We start from the raw sequence: 19,754 nt of genomic DNA, 5'->3' as shown, positions 1-19,754 counted from the left end.
GGATGGCGGGTGAGAGGCTTGGTCACAGTGGGTTCAGAGGCCCCGCCCCTGCCCCACCCCACGCTGCACCTGCGTCCTCCCCACTCCCCTGGGGCCCGTGTTGCCCAGAGCCAATGGTTTCTGTAGAGGCTGCAGGGACAGCCCCGGGGGTAGGTTGTGGGGTGTGGGAGAAAGAAAATCATAGCTCGTCTTGGAGGAGGGCGGCAGGGCAGACATCTGGCAGGACCGTCCAGCAGTCGTTGTGTATGGGGGCTGGAACAGGGGGATGGGCAGGGATGCGGCATCTAGTTCCTGGTGCCACACCCCCCCACCACCACTGTGCCTACCCTGTGCACGGTGAGGCTGGACCCCAGAGAGGACACAGCCCTGGCCCAGCTCCTAGGAGTCCCCAGGCTGGGGAGACAGAGCTGGACAGGCACTCCCAGACTGTCCCTGGGGTCAGTGCTGGGGCAGGGGGGCAGAGGCCAAGGTCTTAGAGGATGGGTGGCCTGGCAGGGGTGAGCAGAGACTTGGGGGCACTGAAGCTTCATCCTTGATTCCTTCTTCAGGCCCCCAACACTGTCCCTCCCACTAGTCCATCACCCGGACTCCATTTCTTTTTCCTTTTTTTTTTTTTAGAGACAGGGTCTTGCTCTGTTGCTCAGGCTGGAGTGCAGTGGCACGATCATGGCTCACTGCAGCCTGGAACTCCTGTGCTCGAGTGACCCTCTCGCTTCAGCCTCCAGAGTAGCTGGGCCCACAGGCACACGCCACCACCATGCCTGGCTAATTTTTGTATTTTTTGTAGACACGGGGGTCTTCCTATGTTGCCCAGGCTGGTCTCAAACTTCTGGACTCAAGTGGTCCGCCCACCTCGGCCTCCCAAAATGTTAGGATTACAGGCATGAGCCACCATACCTGGCATATTTCACGTTTTAAGTGTCTCTTAAAGGTGTCCTTCTTTTTTTCTTTCAGACAGAGTCTCGCACTGTCGCCCAGACTGGAGTGCAATGGCACTATCTTGGCTCACTGCAACCTCCACCTCCCGAGTTCAAGTGATTCTCCTGCCTCAGCCTCCCGAGTAGCTGGGATTACAGGTGCCCGCCACCACACCTGGCTAATTTTTTGTATTTTCAGTAGAGACAGGGTTTCATTATGTTGGCCAGGCTGGTCTCAAACTCCTGACCTCGTGATCCACCCTCCTTGACCTCCTAAAGTGTTCTTTTTTTTTTTTTAGACGGTGTCTCACTCTGTTGCCCAGGCTGGAGTGCAGTGGCATGATCTTGGCTCACTGCCACCTTCGCCTCCTGGGTTCAAGCGATTTCTGGCTAATTTTGTTTTGTTTTGTTTAGTAGAGATGGGGTTTCCCCGTGTCGGCCAGGCTGGTCTCAAACTCCTGACCTCAGGTGATCCTCTCGCCTCAGCCTCCCAAAGTGCTGGGATTACAGGTGTAAGCCACGTCACCCAGCAAAGGTGTCCCTTTTCTTGGGCCCAAACCCCGTCTCTAGCACCCCAAAACCCTCCGTGCTGACCTCCCGAAGCTCTCCCACTGCCCTCTGGGAAAGCACCACTGAGGGCCCAGCCTCATCGCCCCAAGAGCCCTCTGGCTCCACTCAGCCCCCTGCAGCTCCCGAAGCCCCCATGTCCCTCTGACCCCCGCGGTCTTGTCCAGTGCCTAGAGAACTCTTGCTCCCGCCTCCTGCACGTGGTTGCCCAAGCTTCACCCCTCAGGTGAAAAGACCAGATACCAGACCCTTGAAGAGCCGTCCCTGTGCCCCTGGACTGGTTGGGCGCGACCTTTATGTCCCAGCATTTGACCTGGTTTGGTTAGTTGGGCGTCTCCACCCCTTCACCTGTTTTGTGCCTGGCACAGAGCAGCCCTCGATGTTTGCTGAATGAATGCATGAATAAACGTGTGCATGAATGAATGAATGAATGGAGGGAGGGAGGGAGGGCATGCAGTCTACACTCCAAGCGGAAATGTGATCAAATGGAGCCATCACAGGTTTTCTGATGAGGGGAGTGTCAAGCACTGAGCTCTGGATCCAGCATTGGCTGGGGAGTGGGGTGGGTCCCTGAAGACCTCTCAAGGACACTGAACACTTCCCAGCAGTCAGGGGCTCCAGGCTGGAGGAAGGAAAGTCCAGAGTGTGGCCCCTCAGACGGCAAGATCCCCAGGGAGCCCCTGAGGCAGGCGGGCAGGTCATCAATGAATAGAGAACACGTGTCCCTCAATGTCCATTGCTCCTATTGGCCTCAGTAGTAGAATCCCTGATCATAACGGAGCCCATGGCTGTCCAATGGAGACTCATCTTCCAGACTTCCTTGCTGCTATGTGGGGCTGTGCAACCCAGGCTGGCCATAAAGGAGTGAGCAGAAGTGTCTTCGGTGAATCCTGGGAAGCTTCTTCATGCTAGAGCTGGAATGTGTACACAATGGCTGGAGCACAAGCAGCCACCTTGGGCCATGAGGCAGAATCCAGATGATGACAGGGCAAAGCAATGATGTAGAAGGAGCTGGGGTTCCTGAAGAATGTGTGACATTGCTCTACCAACCCTGAATGGTGTCTCTCCAGAGAAAGAGCTAAACCTCCATTTTGCTCAAGCCTCTAGTAATATCTGAATGTAATCTTCACTAACAGCCCAGGATTCATTTCTTCTTTTAAAAAAATTTATGTTTTTTCAGCCGGCTGTTGTGGCTCAAGCCTGTAATCCCAGCACTTTGGGAGGCCAAGACAGGCGGGTCACCTGAGGTCAGGAGTTCGAGACCAGCCTGGCCAACATGGTGAAACCCTGTCTCTACTAAAAATACAAAAAATAGACGGGCATTGTGGTGGGCGCCTGTAATCCTAGCTACTCAGGAGGCTGAGTCAGGAGAATCACTTGAACCCAGGAGGCGGAGTTTGCAGTGAGCTGAAATCGGACCACTGCACTCCAGCCTGAGCAACAGGGCGAGACTCTGTCTCAAAAAAAAGAAAAAAGAAAACCATCAGATGATGAGACGGGCAAGGAAGAAAAATGCAGCAGGAGGGGATAGAGGATGGGTATGGAGGGGTCACGGAGGTGAAAGGAAGCGAGGAGTTGGGCGCAGTGGTTCGTGCCTGTAATCCCAGCACTTTGGGAGGTTGAGGCAAGTGGATCGCTTGAGGTCAGGAGTTCGAGACCAGCCTGGCCAACATGGTGAAACTCAATGTTTCTACTAAAAATACCAAAATTAGCTGGGAGTGGTGGTGGGTGCCTGTAGAACCAACTACTTGGGAGGCTGAGGCAGGAGAATCGTGTGAACCTGTGAGGTAGAGGTTGCAGTGAGCTGAGATCACACCACTGCACTCCAGCCTGGACAACAGAGCAAGACCGTGTCCCCCCAGAAAAGAAAGCGAGGGCCCAAGCCACGCAAAAAGCTGCAGGAAAGGAGATACCGGGCAGCAGGCTCAGCACAGGCAAAGGCCCTGGGGTGGGAATGTGCTCAGCGGGCTCCAGGAACAGCAGGAAGTGGGTGTGCTGCAGGGAGACTGAGTGAGGGGCTGATGTTGCTGGGGAGAGGGAGAGGTGAAAGGGGCCACGTGGAGCCTTGTGGGAAGGGTGGATTTCACTCCGAAGGCAAAAGGAGCAGGAAGAGTTGTCACTCTCGCAAAGAGTAGGAGATGGTGACAGCCCCAGGCACAACCGTCCATGTGGGGTCCCTGTGCTGGCAGCTCAGTTTCCCTTCACTTCTCAGCCCCGTGCCCGCCTCTCTGGGGGCCACGGCCACCTGCCCTCAACCAGGCCCACAGCTGAGCTTCCACTCAGCTCTCTTTGCTGTTTACCAACCTCCTTCCGGTCAGGACCCATCCCACTTCCTCACTCTCACATCTGAGTGGCCCGCCGGGACAAGACGTTGAAGGAAACTTCACTTTCTGTGGTTTCGGCTTCACTCTCACCCTGCACAGCCGCCTCTGCGCAGGTTTCAATTCCCACCTCCTGCTCAGCCGGGTGCCTCCTCTGGATCCCCCCACAGAAGCTTGCACGTGGCTGGGCAGCCCCCATGCACCCACCAGCCTCCCACACTGTCGTCCCTGGGGCCCAGAGAAAGCTGAAGGGTGGGCCATAAGCAGATGCATTCTGGGAAAATGTGCAGGAGCCCAGCACATGGAGACTAGACTCTCTGGTGCTTTCAAGGCTCTGAGCAGGTCCGCAGCGTGGCTGAATGCAGTGCTTCGCCCTGTCAGTGCAGTTGGAGCTCAGCAGAGGGTTGACTTATGTTCCCCAAATGACATGTCTACGTCCTGACCCAGGAAACTCAGCATGTGACCTTATTCGGAATACTTATTCCAAATAAGCATTTATTTGGAACTTATTTGGAATACTCATTTGGTATCTTGAGATGAAACCATCCTGGGTGCAAGGCGATCCTAAATCCAATGACAGGTGTCCTTATAAGAAAAGAGTGCTGGGCACAGTGGCTCATGCCTGTAATCCCAACACTTTGGGAGGCTGAGGCTGGAGGATCGCTTGATCTCAGGGGTTGGAGACCAACCTGGGCAACATACCAAGACCCCATCTCTGCAAAAAATTTGTACAAGTAGCCAGGCATGGTGGTGCATATCTGTAGCACCAGCTACTTGGGAGGCTGAGGTGAGAGGATCGCTTTAGCCCAGGAGATGGAGGCTGCAGTGAGCTGTGATTGCACCACTGCACTCCAGTCTGGGTGACAGAGCGAGACCCTGTCTCAAAAAAATAAATAGGAGGAGAGAACACACAAGAGAAAGAAGTCCAAGTGAAGACAAGGAGAGACTGGAGTGATACGGCCACAAGCTAAGGAATGCCAAGGACAGGAGAGGCCTGGGATGGGTTCTGCCTCAGAGTCTCCAGAGGGAACCAGCCCTGCCGCCACCTTGACCTTGGACTTCTGATCTCTATAGCTAAGACAGAATACATTTGTTTTTTTGTCTTGTTTTGTTTCATTTTAAGACGGAGTTTCACTCTTGTTGCCCAGGCTGGAGTGCAATGGCGCAGTCTTGGCTCACTGCAACCTCCGCCTCCTGGGTTGAAGCAATTCTCCTGCCTCAGCCTCCCAAGTAGCTGGGATTACAGGCGCATGCCACCACACCCAGCTAATTTTTGTATTTTCAGTAGAGATAGGGTTTTGCCATATTGATCAGGCTGGTTTCAAACTCCTGACCTCGGGTGATCCGCCCACCTCAGCCTCCCAAAGTGCTGAGATTACAGGCGTAAGCCACCGTGCCCAGCTTTTTTTTTTTCTTGAGACCGAGTCTCGCTCTGTCACCCAGGGTGGAGTGCAGTGGCACGATCTCAGCTCACTGCAAGCTCTGCCTCCCCGATTCAAGCGATTGTTGTGCCTCACCCTCCCAAGTAGCTGGGATTACAGGTGCACACCACTACGCCCGGCTAATTTTTGTATTTTTTTTTTTTTCAAGATGGAGTCTCGCTGTATCTCCCAGGTTGGAGTGCAGTGGTGCGATCTCAGCTCACTGCAAGCTTCGCCTCCTGGGTTTTATGCCATTCTCCTGCCTCAGCCTCCCAAGTAGCTGGGACTACAGGCGTGCACCACCTACGCCCAGCTAATTTTTTTTTATATTTTTAGTAGAGACAGGGTTTCACTGTGTTAGCCAGGATGGTCTCGAACTCCCGACCTCGTGATCCACCAGCCTCGGCCTCCCAAAGTGCTGGGATTACAGGTGTGAGCCACTGCGCCCAGCTAATTTTTGTATTTTTAGTAGAGACGAGATTTCACTATGTTGGCCAGGCTAGTCTCGAAATCCTGACCTCAAGTGATTTGCCCACCTCATCCTCCCCACGAAGTGCTGGGATGACAGGCGTGAGCCACTGTGCCCAGCCTGTTGTCTTAGGAAATTCATCCATGGTGGCTATGCCCCAGGGAAGCAGGCCCCGCCTTCCTCCCCACAGATGAGGGCTATGGATCAGAACCCAGGCCAGGGCGCCCCCAGGCCTGCTGCCATCAAACACCGCGAGACAGTGCAGACTTCCAGCAACGCTCCTTTTAATATCCGGATGTCCAGAGCCACAGCCTGTGTGTTGAGCCCCGGGTAGGGCTGCTGGCCGGAGGCTGTTGGCTTCCAGCAGCAGCACGACGTGGCTTTTTGAAAGGAGAGCCCGGAGAGTGGCGGCCAGCAGGGGCCCAGCCCCATGGGCCGCATGCCTGGTCCCAGCTGCGGCGTCCCTCTGGCCAGCTACAAAGTGGAATGCTTCTCGAAGGGCACGGTCAGGAGGCGGGCGGCCGCCTCGTCCAAGAACCAGCACAGTTTCCCGGTGTGGGGCTGGACCAGGGCGGCGGGCAGCGGGTTTTCCTCCTGGTCCTCCAAAATGCGCTGAAGAAGAGGGCAGAAGAGTAAGGCCCTGCCTGCAGCCCAGGCGCCGCCCCTCGGCACTGTCCTGGCTCCCCAACCAAGGATAAATAAGACTCTTGTATCCTCAAAATGTGACAATGCCCAGCTCAGCTGTCCTAGTGCCAAACAGCAGGGACAAGAGTCCCTTCCTTTCTATCCACTGTAACTATTTTTATTTATTTATTTATTTATTTATTTATTTATTTATTTTGAGATGGAGTCTCACTCTGTCGCCCAGGCTGGAGTGCAGTGGTACGATCTTGGTTCACGGCAACCTCCGCCTCCCGGTTTCAAGCGATTCTTCTGCCTCAGCCTCCTGAGTAGCTGGGATTACAGGCAAGTGCCACCACGCTCGGCTAACTTTTTTTTTTTTTGAGACGAAGTCTCGATCTTGTCCCCCAGGCTGGAGTGTGATGGCGTGATGGTGCGATCTTGGCTCACTGCAACTTCCGCCTCCCGGTTTCAAGCAATTCTCCTGCCTCGGCCCCCCAAGTAGCTGGGATTACAGGCGCCTCCCACCACACCTGGCTAATTTTTTTGTTTTTAGTAGAGACGGTTTCATCATGTTGGTCAGGCTGGTCTAGAACTCCTGACCTCAGGTGATCCACCCGCCTAGGTCTCCCAAAGTGCTGGGATTACAGGCGTGAGCCACCGCGCCTGGCCTAATTTTTTATATTTTTAGTAGAGACGGGGTTTCACCATACTAGCCAGGCTGGTCTTGAACTCCCACGTTGAGCCACCATGCCCGGCCCACTGTAACTATTTGTATTTTTTTTGAGACAAGGTCTTGCGCTGTCATCCAGGCTGGAGTACAGTGACGGCATCAAGGCTCACTGCAGCCTCAATCTCTGAGGCTCAAGCGATCCTCTTGCCTCAGTCTGCCAAGTATCTGGGACCACAGGCACATGGCACTGTGCCCAGCTAATTTTTTATTTTTTGTAGAGACAGGGTCTTGCTATGTTGCCAAGACTAGTCTCAAACTCCTAGACTCAAGCAATCCTCCTGCCTCAGCCTCCCAAAGTGCAGGCATGAGCCACTGTGCCTGGTCTGTAACTGTTTAATATTGCGGTTGGCACCCTTTTTCAGCAAAAGACCAGAGTCAATAGATTAAGCTCTGCAGACCATCCAGTCTCTATTGCAACCACTCAGCTCTACAGTTCTGGCCCCAGAACAGCTGCAGACAATATATACATAAACGGGTGTGGCTATGTTCCAATAAAACTTTTCTGGGCCGGGTGCGGTGGCTCATGCCTGTAATCCCAGCACTTTGGGAGGCCGAGGGGGGCGGATCACTTGAGGTTAGGAGTTTGAGACCAGCCTGGCCAACGTTGTGAAACCCTGTCTCTACTAAAAATACAAAAATTAGCTGGGCATGGTGGAAGGTGCCTGTAATCCCAGCTACTCGGGAGGCTGAGGCAGGAGAACCACTTGAACCAGGGAGGTGGAGGTTGCAGTGAGCTGAGATGGCGCCACTGCACTCCAGCTTGGACGACAGGGTGAGAAGCTGTCTCAAAAAAACAAACAAACAAAACAATTTCTGGACACTGAAATCTGAACTTCATAGAATCTTCACAAGGTCAAGGAGTATTATCATTTGATTTTTTTTTTTTTTTTTTTTTTTTTTGAGACTGAGTTTCGTTCTTGTCGCCCAGGCTGGAGTGCAATGGCATGATCTCGGCCCACAGCAACCTCCGCCTCCCGGGTTCAAGTGATTCTCCTGCTTCAGGCTCCTGAGTAGCTGGGACTACAGGCGCGTGCCACCACGCCTGGCTAATTTTTGTATTTTTAGTAGAGACAGGGTTTCGCCATGTTGGCCAGGCTGGTCTCGAACTCCTGACCTCAGGTGATCCACCTGCCTCAGCCTCCCAAAGTGCTGGGATTACAGGCATAAGCCACCGCGCCCAGCCTGATTTATTTATTTTTTTTGGAGATGAGCTCTCGTGATGCTCCCCGGTGCAGTGGTAATTCACAGTTGCAATTACATTTCACTATAGCTTCAAACTCCTGAGCTCAAGTAATCCTCCTGCCTTAGCCTCCTGAGTAGATGGGATGATAAGCATGGCCTGGCTCTTCATTTGACTTTTTTCCAACCACTTAGAAAAGTAAAAACTAGGCTAGGCACAGTGACTCATATCTGTAATCCCAGCACTTTGGGAGGCCAAGGCAGGTGGATCACATGAGGTCAGGAGTTTGAGACCAGCCTGGCCAACATGGTGAAACCCCATCTCTACTAAAAATACAAAAATTAGCCAGGCCTGGTGGCAGGCGCCTATAATCCCAGCTAGTCAAGAGGCTGAGGCAGGAGAACCACTTGAACCTGGGAGGTAGAGACTGCAGCGAGCTGAGGTCACATCACTGCACTCCAGCCTTGGTGACAGAGGGAGACTCTGTCTCAACAACAATAACAAAAAAAACAAATAAACAAATAAAAATATATTTCCAGTTTCTTCTGTAGTTGTTGATCTTTTCAATGAAGGCAACTAAAACCTTTTTAATTATTTAGTTTATTTTTAATGCTCTAATGAATTTGTATTTTCCTAAAATACTTTACATAACAGTACCTTTTTTTATTCATAATACCACGTGATTTTTTTTTCTCTTGATTAGCCTTGTCAGGAGCTTGTCTATCTTTTAGATCTACTTACCATTAAAGTTTAAAATATATTAACCAACTCATTAATTTCTGACTTTAATTTCACTTAGTCCTGCCACTGACTTTTGTAGATTTATATTATTGTCCTTTTTCTAATTCTACAGGAAAGCACTTGATTTATTTCAATAGTTTGCTACTTAATAATTTTTTTAAATGCATTTGAATGCTATTAATTTACCTCTGAATGCAGCTTTGGCCTCATCTCATCAATTTCATTTCATAGCGGTTAATACCTAACTAGCCTTTAATTGCAATTTTCTGTTTTTTTTTTTTTTTTCCTTTTTTTCTAATTGCAATTTCAAGTTACCTTTCAACCCAAGAATGACTGAGTTTTCTTCAGATCTGATGCTTCAGCACAATAATGTCTGGGGCCATTTTCTGTCCCTGGGGCCCACATGCCCATGAACTTCCCAGGACTAGAACCCTCAGCTGTTACCTTCAGAACAGCTGTCTTGCCTTCTCCAGTTGCCACAAAGATGACAGTTCGTGCTGCATTCAGGACAGGTAGTGTGAGGGTCACACGCTGTGGCGGTGGCTTCGGGGAGTCACTGATGGGAGCCACAATCTTCTCCCGCTCCTTGGGGAGGAAGCCCAGGGATGGAGGCAGGACAGTGTCACTTCAGCTTCTTGGACACTTACACACACCAGGCCTGGTCCAGCCACCGTTCCATCCCATCCTACTAACAATCCCATGGTGGGTAGTTTAAGGTCCCTGTTTTAAGGGGCTCAACTGAGACCTGGAAGGATTGAGCCCAGCAGGCAGGTATGTTGGTGGAGGCTGACTTGAACCCTGGCTCTAGACACCCCACCCGGCAGGTGGCCCTCCCTCTGGGAGTCCCAGATGTTAGGGACTGGGCTCAGGACTAGGGTGGAACCCCACATTGGTGTGCTCACCTGTAGGAGGGGGTGGTCTGGGAAGAGTGAGCAGGTGTGACCATCGGGGCCCACCCCCAGGATCAGCAGGTCGAAAACCGGGATGGAGTCCCCTTGGAATGCCTGGGCGTGGGGAGAAGACAGCCTTGAGAGGTTGCAGGTGGCAGGGGCAGGGGAGACTCAGAGGACACAGAAACAGTTGTCAGATAAAAAAAGACAAGCTGCTGTGGCTGGGCATGGTGGCTCACACCTGAAATCCCAGCACTTTGGGAGGCCGAGGTAGGTGGATCACGAGGTCAGGAGTTCAAGACCAGCCTGGCCAACATGATGAAACCCTGTCTCTACTAAAAATACAAAAATTAGCCAGGCATGGTGGCAGGCACCTGTAGTCCTAGCTACTTGGGAGGCTGAGGTAGGATAATCACTTGAGCCCGGGAGGCAGAGGTTGCAGTGAGCTGAGATTGCATCACTGCACTCCAGCCTAGGTGACAGAGTGACAGAGTAAGACTCCATCTCAAAACAGAAAAAAAGGCCCATGGTGGCTCACGCCTATAATCCCAGCACTTTGGAGGCCAAGGTGGGCGGATCACGAGGTCAGGAGATCGAGACCATCCTGGCTAACACGGTGAAATCCCGTCTCTACTAAAAAAATACAAAAAAATTAGCCGGGCGTGGTGGCGGGCGCCTGTAGTCCCAGCTACTCAGGAGGCTGAGGCAGGAGAATGGCGTGAACCCGGGAGGCGGAGCTTGCAGTGAGCCATGATCACGCCACTGCACTCCAGCCTGGGCGACAGAGTGAGACTCCGTCTCAAAGAAAAAAAAAAAAAAAAAAAAAAAGAAATACAAGTAGCTGTAACGCAGGAAACAGTGCTCAATGTAGCCTGTGATCAAAGCCATAGCCATACCCATCATATTTCCCCAAGATGTGAGGACCCAGGCCTGTTACCTGGGCAACAGAGGCCGAGTGGCCTTCAGGCTCCCCAGGGCAGGGCTGTGGCCTCGAAGAGGGGATTCCTCAAAGGGATCTGCCAGTGATCCCTGGGGCAGTTCCTGCTGGTGACAATCAGAAGGCCGCTCTGTTGCCCGGGGTGTGGCCGCTTCGTGGATGTGACTCCCTTGCGGCCGCTCCTCGGGGCTCACCTGTCTCAGCTTCTTGGCGTAGTCCTCAGCCGCCTCCTCCACAGGCAGCTCGGGGTTAATGGTGATCACCTGGCTTTCTGGGATCGGCAGTCTGGAGAGAAGATGCGTCTGCAGCCAACAGAGGGACAATGTCACCAACAGTAATGTGACCACCTGGATCCTCCAGGGAGGTTATGACAGTACCGTCAAAATACTCATTTACAGATGGGGAGACTGAGGCATGGGGAGGCTGGCGCATTTGTGCAAGGTCCTTCGGTTGGTGAGTCACCTCTGGAATGCTGGAAGCCAGGATCCTGAGCCCTGGGTGACGCCGCCTGTCAGGGCAGAGGAAGTTCAAGGGCAAGAGGGAGCCCTGCTGCTCTTGGGGGGCTGGATGGGAGGGTGGCCCTCCTGGGTGAATCGGGATCATGGTGGTTCCTGCGGGGGCCAGCATTCCAACAGGAGTCTTTCAATTCCGTTGTATTTGGGGGGTTTCCTGGCCATAGCCTGCACCTGTCTAGCCTGCACCTGTCTAGCCAGCCCATTGTCCTGTTTCAAAGCCTCCAGGGTCCCATGGCCCTTGGGATAAAACTCAGCCCCTCACCACCCTCCATGGAGAAGGGTAACCTTCTCCATCCCCACCCTCCCTCCTAAGGCTGCCTGGGAAACTCATATACATCCCTCAGGCCACCTCCTCCGAGCAGCCACCCCCGCCTGCACCTGCCCCACTACAGGGAGTGGGGGCCAGGCTTGCCCAGGCCCAGCACTTGTGGCCAGCGCACAGTAGATGCCCTGGCCTGTGAATGGTGGAGTAGTTGGCAGCAGATTTAACTCAAAAGCACTTGGATCAAGGAGAAAGCTGCAGCCCTATCCCACTGAGAGGTGCCCCAGGGGCCCTGGTCTGCTCTGAGATGGCATCCATGTCTCGGTGCCTCGTGTTTGTGCAGAGTCTAGCTCAGTGAGCTGAGGCAATGCTAAGGTGAGCCACGAAGTAAACGCAGGGGCTGACTGCCCTGAATGCTGACCTGAGGAGTATGAGCTCCACACTGAGGGCACTGGGGAGCCAAGGTGGGTGTGTGAGCTGGGGAGGGACACAATCGTATCCACAGTTGGAAAGACCACTCTGCTTTGTCCAAGGTCCCTGTGTTAATCTATGCAGGCTGCTATCACAAAACACCATAAACTTGAGGCTTATGAACACCAGAAAATGGCCAGGCATGGTGGCTCACGGCTGTAATCCCAGCACTTTGGGAGGCTGAGGTGGGACAATCGGTTGAGCCCAGGAGTTTGAGACCAGCCTGGGCAGCATAGTGAAACTTCGTATTTACCAAAAATAAAAAATTAGCGGCCTGGCACAGTGGCTCATGCCTGTAATCCCAGCACTCTGGGAGGCCAAGGCAGGCGGATCACCTGAGGTCAGGAGTTAGAGACCAGCCTGACCAACATGGAGAAATCCCACCTCTGCTAAAAATATAAAATTAGCTGGGCATGGTGGTGAATGCCTGTAATCCCAGCTACTTGGGAGGCTGAGGCAGGAGAATCACTTGAACCCAGGAGGCGGAGGTTGTGGTGAGCTGAGATCGCGCCATTGCACTCCAGCCTGGGCAACAAGGGCGAAACTCCGACTCAAAAAAAAAAATTAGCTGGGCCTGGTGGTGCACACCTGTAGTCCCAGCTACTGAGGAGGCTGAGGCAGGAGGATTGATAGAGCCCGGGAGCTGAAGGCTGCAGTAAGCCACGATCGTGCCTCTGCACTCCAGCCTGGGCAACACAACAAGATCCTATCTCAAAAAAAGAAAGAAAAGGAAAGGAAAAGAAAAGAAAGTATAGGAAGGGAGGAAGGAAGGAAGGGAGGGAAGGAGGGAAGGAAGGAAGGAAATAGGGTCTTTGCAGATGTAATTAGTTAAGAACAAGTCATAGTGGATTAGTGTGGGCCCTAAATCCAATGACTGGAGTCCTTATATAAGATGAGAAGACACACAGAATCCGAGAAGGCCATGTGCAGACAGAGACAGGAATTGGAATGGTGTGACCCCAAGCCAAGGAACACCCAGAGCCCCCAGAAGATGGAGGAGAAAATAAAGGATCCTCCCAAAGAGCTTTCAGATGGGGCGTGACCCCACCAACACCTTGATTTCAGACTTCTGGCCTCCAGAACGGTGAGAGAATAAATTCCTGTGGCTTTAAGCCGCTCAGTTTGTGGTCATTCGTTATGTAGCCCTAGGGAACCAATATGATTCCCCTCACAGAGAATGGGCAGAAGGAGCAAGTCCTGGCTTCAGGTTTGTTCCCATCACACGGCTTTGGCCTTAGCTGAGCCCTCTTGCCACAGCTTGACCATGGCCAGCTCCTGCACATGCTCCAGCTCTCAGCTCAAATGGCACCTTCTCAGGACCTCCCACCCCTTAGCCCTTGACGAATGCTCACTCCCTATTCCCTAGCACTCTGCAGCATTTCACAATTATTTATTTTGAGACAGAGTCTCAACTGTCGCCCAGGCTGGAGTGCAGTGGCATGATCTCAGCTCACTGCAACCTCTGCCTCCCGCATTCAAACGATTCTCGTGCTTCAGCCTCCCCTGTAGCTGGGATTACAGGCACACGCCACCACACCCAGCTAATTTTTGTATTTTTAGTAGAGACGGGGTCTCGCCATGTTGGCTAGGCTGGTCTCCAACACCTGACCTCAGGTGATCCGCCATCCTTGGCCTCCCAAAGTGCTGGGATTACAGGTATGAGCCACCACGCCCGGCCAAAAACTTGCTTTTTTTTTTTTTTATCTTTAAGACAGTCTCACTCTGTCGCCCAGGCTGGAGTGTAATGGCATGATCTCGGCTCACTGATCATGCCTCACTCCTGCCTCAGCCTCCCGAGTAGCTGGGATTACAGGCGCGCACCACCATACCTGGCTAATTTTTGTATTTTTAGTAGAGACAGGTTTCACCATGTTGGTCAGGTTGGTCTCAAACTCCTGACCTCGTGATCCGCCCGCCTCAGCCTCCCAAAGTGCTGGGATTACAAGCGTGAGCCACCGCACCCAGCCAATTTTTGTATTTTTTTTTAGTAGAGACAGGGTTTTGCCATGTTGGCCAGGCTGGTCTCGAAATCCTGACCTCAGGTGATCTACTCACGTCGGCCTCCCAAAGTGCTGGGATTACACGCGTGAGCCACCGCACCCGGCCAAAACTTTTTAATGATGCTCTTGGAAAACACACACAGGAAGGCGGAAGTTAAATGTGTACCCAACTACGAAGTCAGATGAGGCAGGATCACACCCTGGCTGCCCCTCTGGTCACTAGATGCCTTGGGCAGGTAAGCTCGCCTCTTCTGGCCTCAGTTTCTCCATCTGTGAAATGAGTGTAACATCTCATAGGCTGTGGTACGGACTCATGAACTGATGCATATAAAGCGTTCAGTAAGCCCTTTCTCTTAATAAAAAACCCACACAAAACCATCATCAGCTCAAGATTCTATGCAAAGAGAAGACGGCACACCCAGCATGGGGTGTCCCTTGACGCTGCAAGGCTCAGGTGACTTGAGGTTCCTGGCCTTTGAGCCCGCCCCTCCCACTCTTCCCTCGGCCAGGCCAAGGCTCCTCCAAGCCTCAGTTACCCTGTCTTTAAAAGAGCGCGCTCCTCTGATTCTATAGAATCCTGAGGCTCAAAGCCAAAGATGAACAGCCTGGAAGCAGAGCCATCAGAGCGGCAAGGCTGCCCAGGGATCCCCGAGAACTCGCTGGGGTTAGAGATCAGGACCCTGAGACTCAGGCTCTACACCTGATTCCTCGTGCCCCCGTCCGCTACGGGGCTGAGTTATGGGCATCGTTTGACATGGGCCACTCGGATTCTCTTCCAGGCCCTTGCCCGTGCCGTTCCCTCTGCCTGGCCACCGGATGAAGCATGAAGACGGACTGCAAGTAGACCATTTCTAGCCCTGCCCAGATAAAGGCAGAGGGCGCAGTGAGGTCCTGCGGGACTCACTGCAGGCGGGGTTCAGGCGGCGGGCGAGCCCTGTCGGCTAGACCCCCAGCGGCCCCCGTAGTCGAGGTGCAGGCAGTGGGCACGGCCCTCTTGGCATGATACCCAGTGGCCCCCGTAGCCGAGGTGCAGACAGCGGGCGCGGCCCTTTCGGCATGGCCCCCGGCGGCCTCCGTAGCCGGGGTGTAGGCGGTGGCTGTGGCCCTCTCGGCCTGATCCCCGGCGGCCCCCGTAGCTCTCACCCGGTAGAGGCCGTACGTGCTCTCGGCGTGATCGAAGGGCACGAGGCGCTCGTCGCAGAAACCCAGCGTCCAGCGCGCTAAGCTGGCTGGCCCGGCAGGGGCGACGGCGGCGGGCAGCTCGCGGGCTAGCATCGAGACGAGGCTCCCGCCCGACAGGCCGAGCGCGAAACGGGCGCGGGCCCCTGCCAGGCAGCATGCTGCGCGCTGGGCCACCAGCTGCGCTAGCGCCGCACCCAGCTCCTGGGGACTCGAAAACACCGAGATGAGGCCCGGGGCCGGCGCGGCCATGGCGAGGGCGGCGGCGGGGAGGAGGAAGCGCTCCCTACGGCCGCTAGTACGCCTGCGCAAGGGCCGGCCCTGCCGCTGGGTTTCGAGTACTTTGGGTGATTGTCTTTGGCACATGCGCAGTGAGGTAAGTGAAGCACCGCGAAGGTCGGGCAGTCGGTCCGGCCCTACCCATTGAATCTTTTTGCCTGCTGTGCCTGAGTCGAAGTGAGTTCGGGAAGCCAGTGCCCGAATGCTCAACCTTGCGGTATCAGGGAGGGCCGGAGAGGGGAGCTCAAGAAGAGGACGTCCTATCGAGGTGGCAGGGATTTTCTGAAGGAGGGCGTATTTTGGCGAGTTTTAAAATTCCTGCACCGCCGGGCGCGGTGGCTGACGCCTGTAATCCCAACACTTTGGGAGGCCGAGGCGGGCGGATCACGAGGTCAGGAGATCGAGACCATCCTGGCTAACACGGTGAAACCCCGTCTCTACTGAAAACACAAAAAATTAACCGGGCGTGGTGGCGGGCGCCTGTAATCCTAGCTACTCGGGAGGCTGAGGCAGAAGAATCGCTTGAACCCGGGTGGCGGAGGTTGCAGTGAGCCGAGATCGTGCCACTGCACCCCAGTTTGGGCGACAGAGCGAGGCTCCATCTCAAAAAAAAGTAGGGGATGAAAATATGCTTGTTGAATTTTTTTTTTTTTTTTTACATTTTCCGGAGGGACGGGCTCTTGCTATATGGTCTAGGCTGGCCTTGAACCCCTGGGCTCAAGCGATCTTCCTGCCTCGGCCTCCCAAAGTGGTAGCATTCAGGCGAAAGCCACTGCGCCTGGCCATGCTTGTTGAATTTTTTAAGCTAACCCTCCTAGTGTGGTGGTGTGTCCCTCTGAGTGCCCAGAAAGGCCTCCAATCGAGTTCTTGCCTGAACAGAGGGCTGGAAGAGGAAGAAGGCCTGGTGGGCCTGGGGAGGCTGGGCCACTTCTGAGAGTGGGACATTTCAGTGATGTGTGTAAGCGCAGTTCAACTCACACAGGTAGTGGATTTTAAAATCAGTAGCAAATTAAGAAAACAATTCCATTTACCATAGCATCATAAAGTATAAAGTAGGCATAAATTTAATAAAAGAAGTACAAGACTGTACTTCTTGAGAGCTGTAGCTGGGCTTGGTGGCTCACAGCTGTAATCCCAGCACGTTGGGAAGCCAAGGCTGGACCCGGTGGCAGCTGCCTGTGGTCCCAGCTACTTGGGAGGCTGTGGTGGGAGGATCACTTGAGCCCAGGAGGCTAAGGCTGCAGTGAGCTGTGTTCCTGCCATTCCACTCCAGCCTGGGCAATAGAGTGAGACCCTGTCTCGAAACAAGCAGAAGAACTGAAACTTCGCTGAAATAAAAAATTAAAGATGATCTAAATAAATGGTAAGACATTCCACGTTCATGGATTGGAAAGTATAATATTGTTAAGATGGCAGTACTCCACAAATTGGTCTACGGATGCAATGTAATCCCTTTCAAATTTACAATGTTTTTGTTGAAATTGACAAATTGATCCTAAAATTAATAATAAATTGCAAATGGCCCCCAAATAGCCAAAACAATCTTGAATAAAATACGAGGACTCATACTTTCTCATTTCAAACAATAAAAAGGTACAATAATCAAAACTGTGGTATTGGCATAAGGATAGACATATAAATAAATGATTGGAACTGATGCAGAAATAAACCTATGCATATATGGTCAGCTCATCTTTGGCAACGGTGCCAGGACTATTCAAAAAGAAAGGAGGGCTGGGCGTGGTGGCTCACGCCTGTAATTCCAGCACTTTGAGAGGCCAAGGCGGGTGGATCACCTGAGGTCGGGAGTTTAAGATCAGCCTGACCAACATGGAGAAACCCTGTCTCTACTAAAAATACAAAGCCTTAGCTGGGCGTGGTGGCACATGCCTGTAATCTCAGCTACTCGGGAGGTGGAGGCAGGAGAATGGCTTGAACCCCGGAGGTGGAGGTTGTGGTGAGCTGAGATCACGCCATTGCACTCCAGCCTGGGCAACGAGCAAAACTCTGTCTCAAAAAAAAAAAAAGGAATAGGCCAGGCGTGGTGCTTCACGCCTGTAATCCCAACACTTTGGCAAGCCAAGGTAGGCAGATCACCTGCGGTCAGGAGTTCGAGACCAGCCTCTCAAATGAAGTAGAAACCCCATCTCTACTAAAAATACAAAAATTAGCCAGGCGTAGTAGCTCATGCCTGTAATCCCAGCTACTCGGAGTCTGAGGCAGGAGAATGGCTTGAACCCGGGAGGCAGAGGTTGCAGTGAGCCAAGATCGCGCCACCGCACTCCAGCCTGGGCGACAGAGCAAGACTCCCTCTTAAATAAATAAATAGGCCGGGCGCGGTGCCTCACGCCTGTAATCCCAGCACTTTGAGAGGCCGAGGCGGGTGGATCACGAGGTCAGGAGATCACGACCATCCTGGCTAACACGATGAAAAACCCCGTCTCTAGTAAAAATACAAATTAGCCAGGTGTGGTGGCGGGCGCCTGTGGTCCCAGCTACTTGGGACGCTGAGGCAGGAGAATGGTGTGAACCTGGGAGAAGGAGCTTGCAGTGAGCCGTGATCTCGCCATTGCACTCCAGCCTGGGCAACAGAGCTAGACTCCGTCTCAAAACAATAAATAAATAAATAAAACCCAAAAAGTCTGTTAATTAATAAGAAAAACTAACAGAGTTCAAGCCTAAGAGTCATTGGGATTATTTTCTGGCCAACTCGGAGGGAACTTCCTAGACACTATTGCAGCTAGAGGCTTTGGAACAAGAAAGTTCACTGGGCCACTGTCTCACCTGGAGCCCCTGGCAATGAGTCCATTACCCTTCTTGTGCCTCAGTTTCTGCATCTGTACAATGGGGACCATGGTGACACTTCCTGAAGTGGTTGCAAGGTTGGAGAGAGATTAGTCAGAATTCACTTGCCCAGCTGGGTGCCGTGGCTCACACCTGTAATTCCAGCACTTTGAGAGGCCAAGGTGGGTGGATCACCTGAGGTCAGGAGTTCGAGACCAGCCTAGCCAACATGGTGAAACCCTGTCTCTACTAAAAATACAAAAATGAGCTGTGTGTGGTGGCACGTGCCTGCAATCCCAGCCACTGAGGAAGCTGAGGCAGGAGAATTGCTTGAACCCGGGAGGCGGAGGCTGCAGTGAGTCAGATTGTGCCACTGCACTCCAGCCTGGGCGACAGAGCAAGACTCCGTCTCAAACAAAAAGCAAAAAACAAAAAAGAATTCACTTGCTCATCTGCACACGAGGGTCACCCCCTCGGTGTCCTCTCCCAGCAAATGCTCTGTCACCTCCTGTCCCCTGAGGTAGAGACAACAAACAGGATGCCAACATTATGACACGCGAGGGGGACAGCAGAGGTGAGAGTCAGTTGAGAGTACAGTAGTCCCCGCTTATTCAAAGTTTCTCTTTCTGAGGTTTCCACAGTTCAAACATATTAAATGGAGAATTCCAGAAATAAGCAATTCATAAGTTTTAAATTGTGTGCTGTTCTGAGGAGCATGATGAAATCTCGGACTGCCTTGCTCCATCCCTCTCTGTCCCGCCCAGGGTCATGAATCACCCCTTTGTCCAGCAGATCCATGCTGGAGACACCACTCCCCCCATGCCCACTCATTTGTCACTTAGTAGCCTCCTGATTATGAGATTGAAAAACCAGTATAAACTGGGCACGGTGACTCACACCTGTAATCCCAGCACTTTGGGAGGCCGAGGCAGGAGGATGGCTTCAGCCCAGGAGTTCAAGACCAGCCTGGGCAATACAGTGGGACCTCATCTCTGCAAACAAATCAAAAAATTAGCTGGGCGTGATGGTGCATATCTGTAGTCTCAGCCACGCAGGAGGCTGATGGAGGATTGCTTGAGTGTGGGAGGTCAAGGCTGCAGTGAGCTATGATCATGCCACTGTACTCTGGCCTGGGCAACAGAATAAGACCTTGTCTTAAAAATAAATAAATTAGGCCGGGTGCGGTGGCTCACGCCTGTAATCCCAGCACTTTGGGAGGCTGAGGAGGGCGGATCACGAGGTCAGGAGATCGAGACCATCCTGGCTAACACGGTGAAACCCCATCTCTACTAAAAATACAAAAAAATTAGCCGGGCGTGGTGGCAGGCACCTGTAGTCCCAGCTACTCGGGAGGCTGAGGCAGGAAAATGGCGTGAACCCGGGAGGCAGAGCTTGCAGTGAGCCAAGATCGTGCCACTGCACTCCAGCCTGGGAGACAGCAGGACTCCATCTCAAAAAATAAATAAA

The 19,754-nt window shown here is 53.0% G+C and overlaps 1 protein-coding gene across 1 annotated transcript; it reads right to left on the bottom strand.

Moving 5' to 3' along the window:
* Positions 1-5,962: 5,962 nt before the first annotated feature.
* PGLS (6-phosphogluconolactonase) lies at positions 5,963-19,613 on the bottom strand. Its single transcript, XM_031004315.3, has 5 exons — positions 15,189-19,613; positions 10,992-11,099; positions 9,873-9,974; positions 9,415-9,555; positions 5,963-6,307 (listed from the first exon to the last, which is right to left on the bottom strand). Exons 1-5 carry the CDS (start codon positions 15,588-15,590, stop codon positions 6,170-6,172), a joined length of 891 nt encoding a protein of 296 aa, XP_030860175.2. The 5' UTR covers positions 15,591-19,613; the 3' UTR covers positions 5,963-6,169.
* Positions 19,614-19,754: the final 141 nt, after the last annotated feature.

Source organism: Gorilla gorilla, chromosome 20 (assembly GCF_029281585.2).
Source record: "Gorilla gorilla gorilla isolate KB3781 chromosome 20, NHGRI_mGorGor1-v2.1_pri, whole genome shotgun sequence".
Taxonomy (NCBI): Eukaryota; Metazoa; Chordata; class Mammalia; order Primates; family Hominidae; genus Gorilla; species Gorilla gorilla.
Note: the sequence above shows the minus strand (reverse complement) of the source record. Positions and strands in the feature narration are given on the sequence as shown.

Bases quoted from the DNA above. Each gene is read 5' to 3' on its own strand.
- PGLS (XM_031004315.3), bottom strand. From the start codon at position 15,590: ATGTGCCAAAGACAATCACCCAAAGTACTCGAAACCCAGCGGCAGGGC. The intron at 9,556-9,872 runs GTGAGCACACCA...TTCCTCCCCAAG, and splicing joins CAGACCACCCCCTCCTACAG to GAGCGGGAGAAGATTGTGGC. The intron at 6,308-9,414 runs GTAACAGCTGAG...CCTCTTCTTCAG, and splicing joins GCAAGACAGCTGTTCTGAAG to CGCATTTTGGAGGACCAGGA.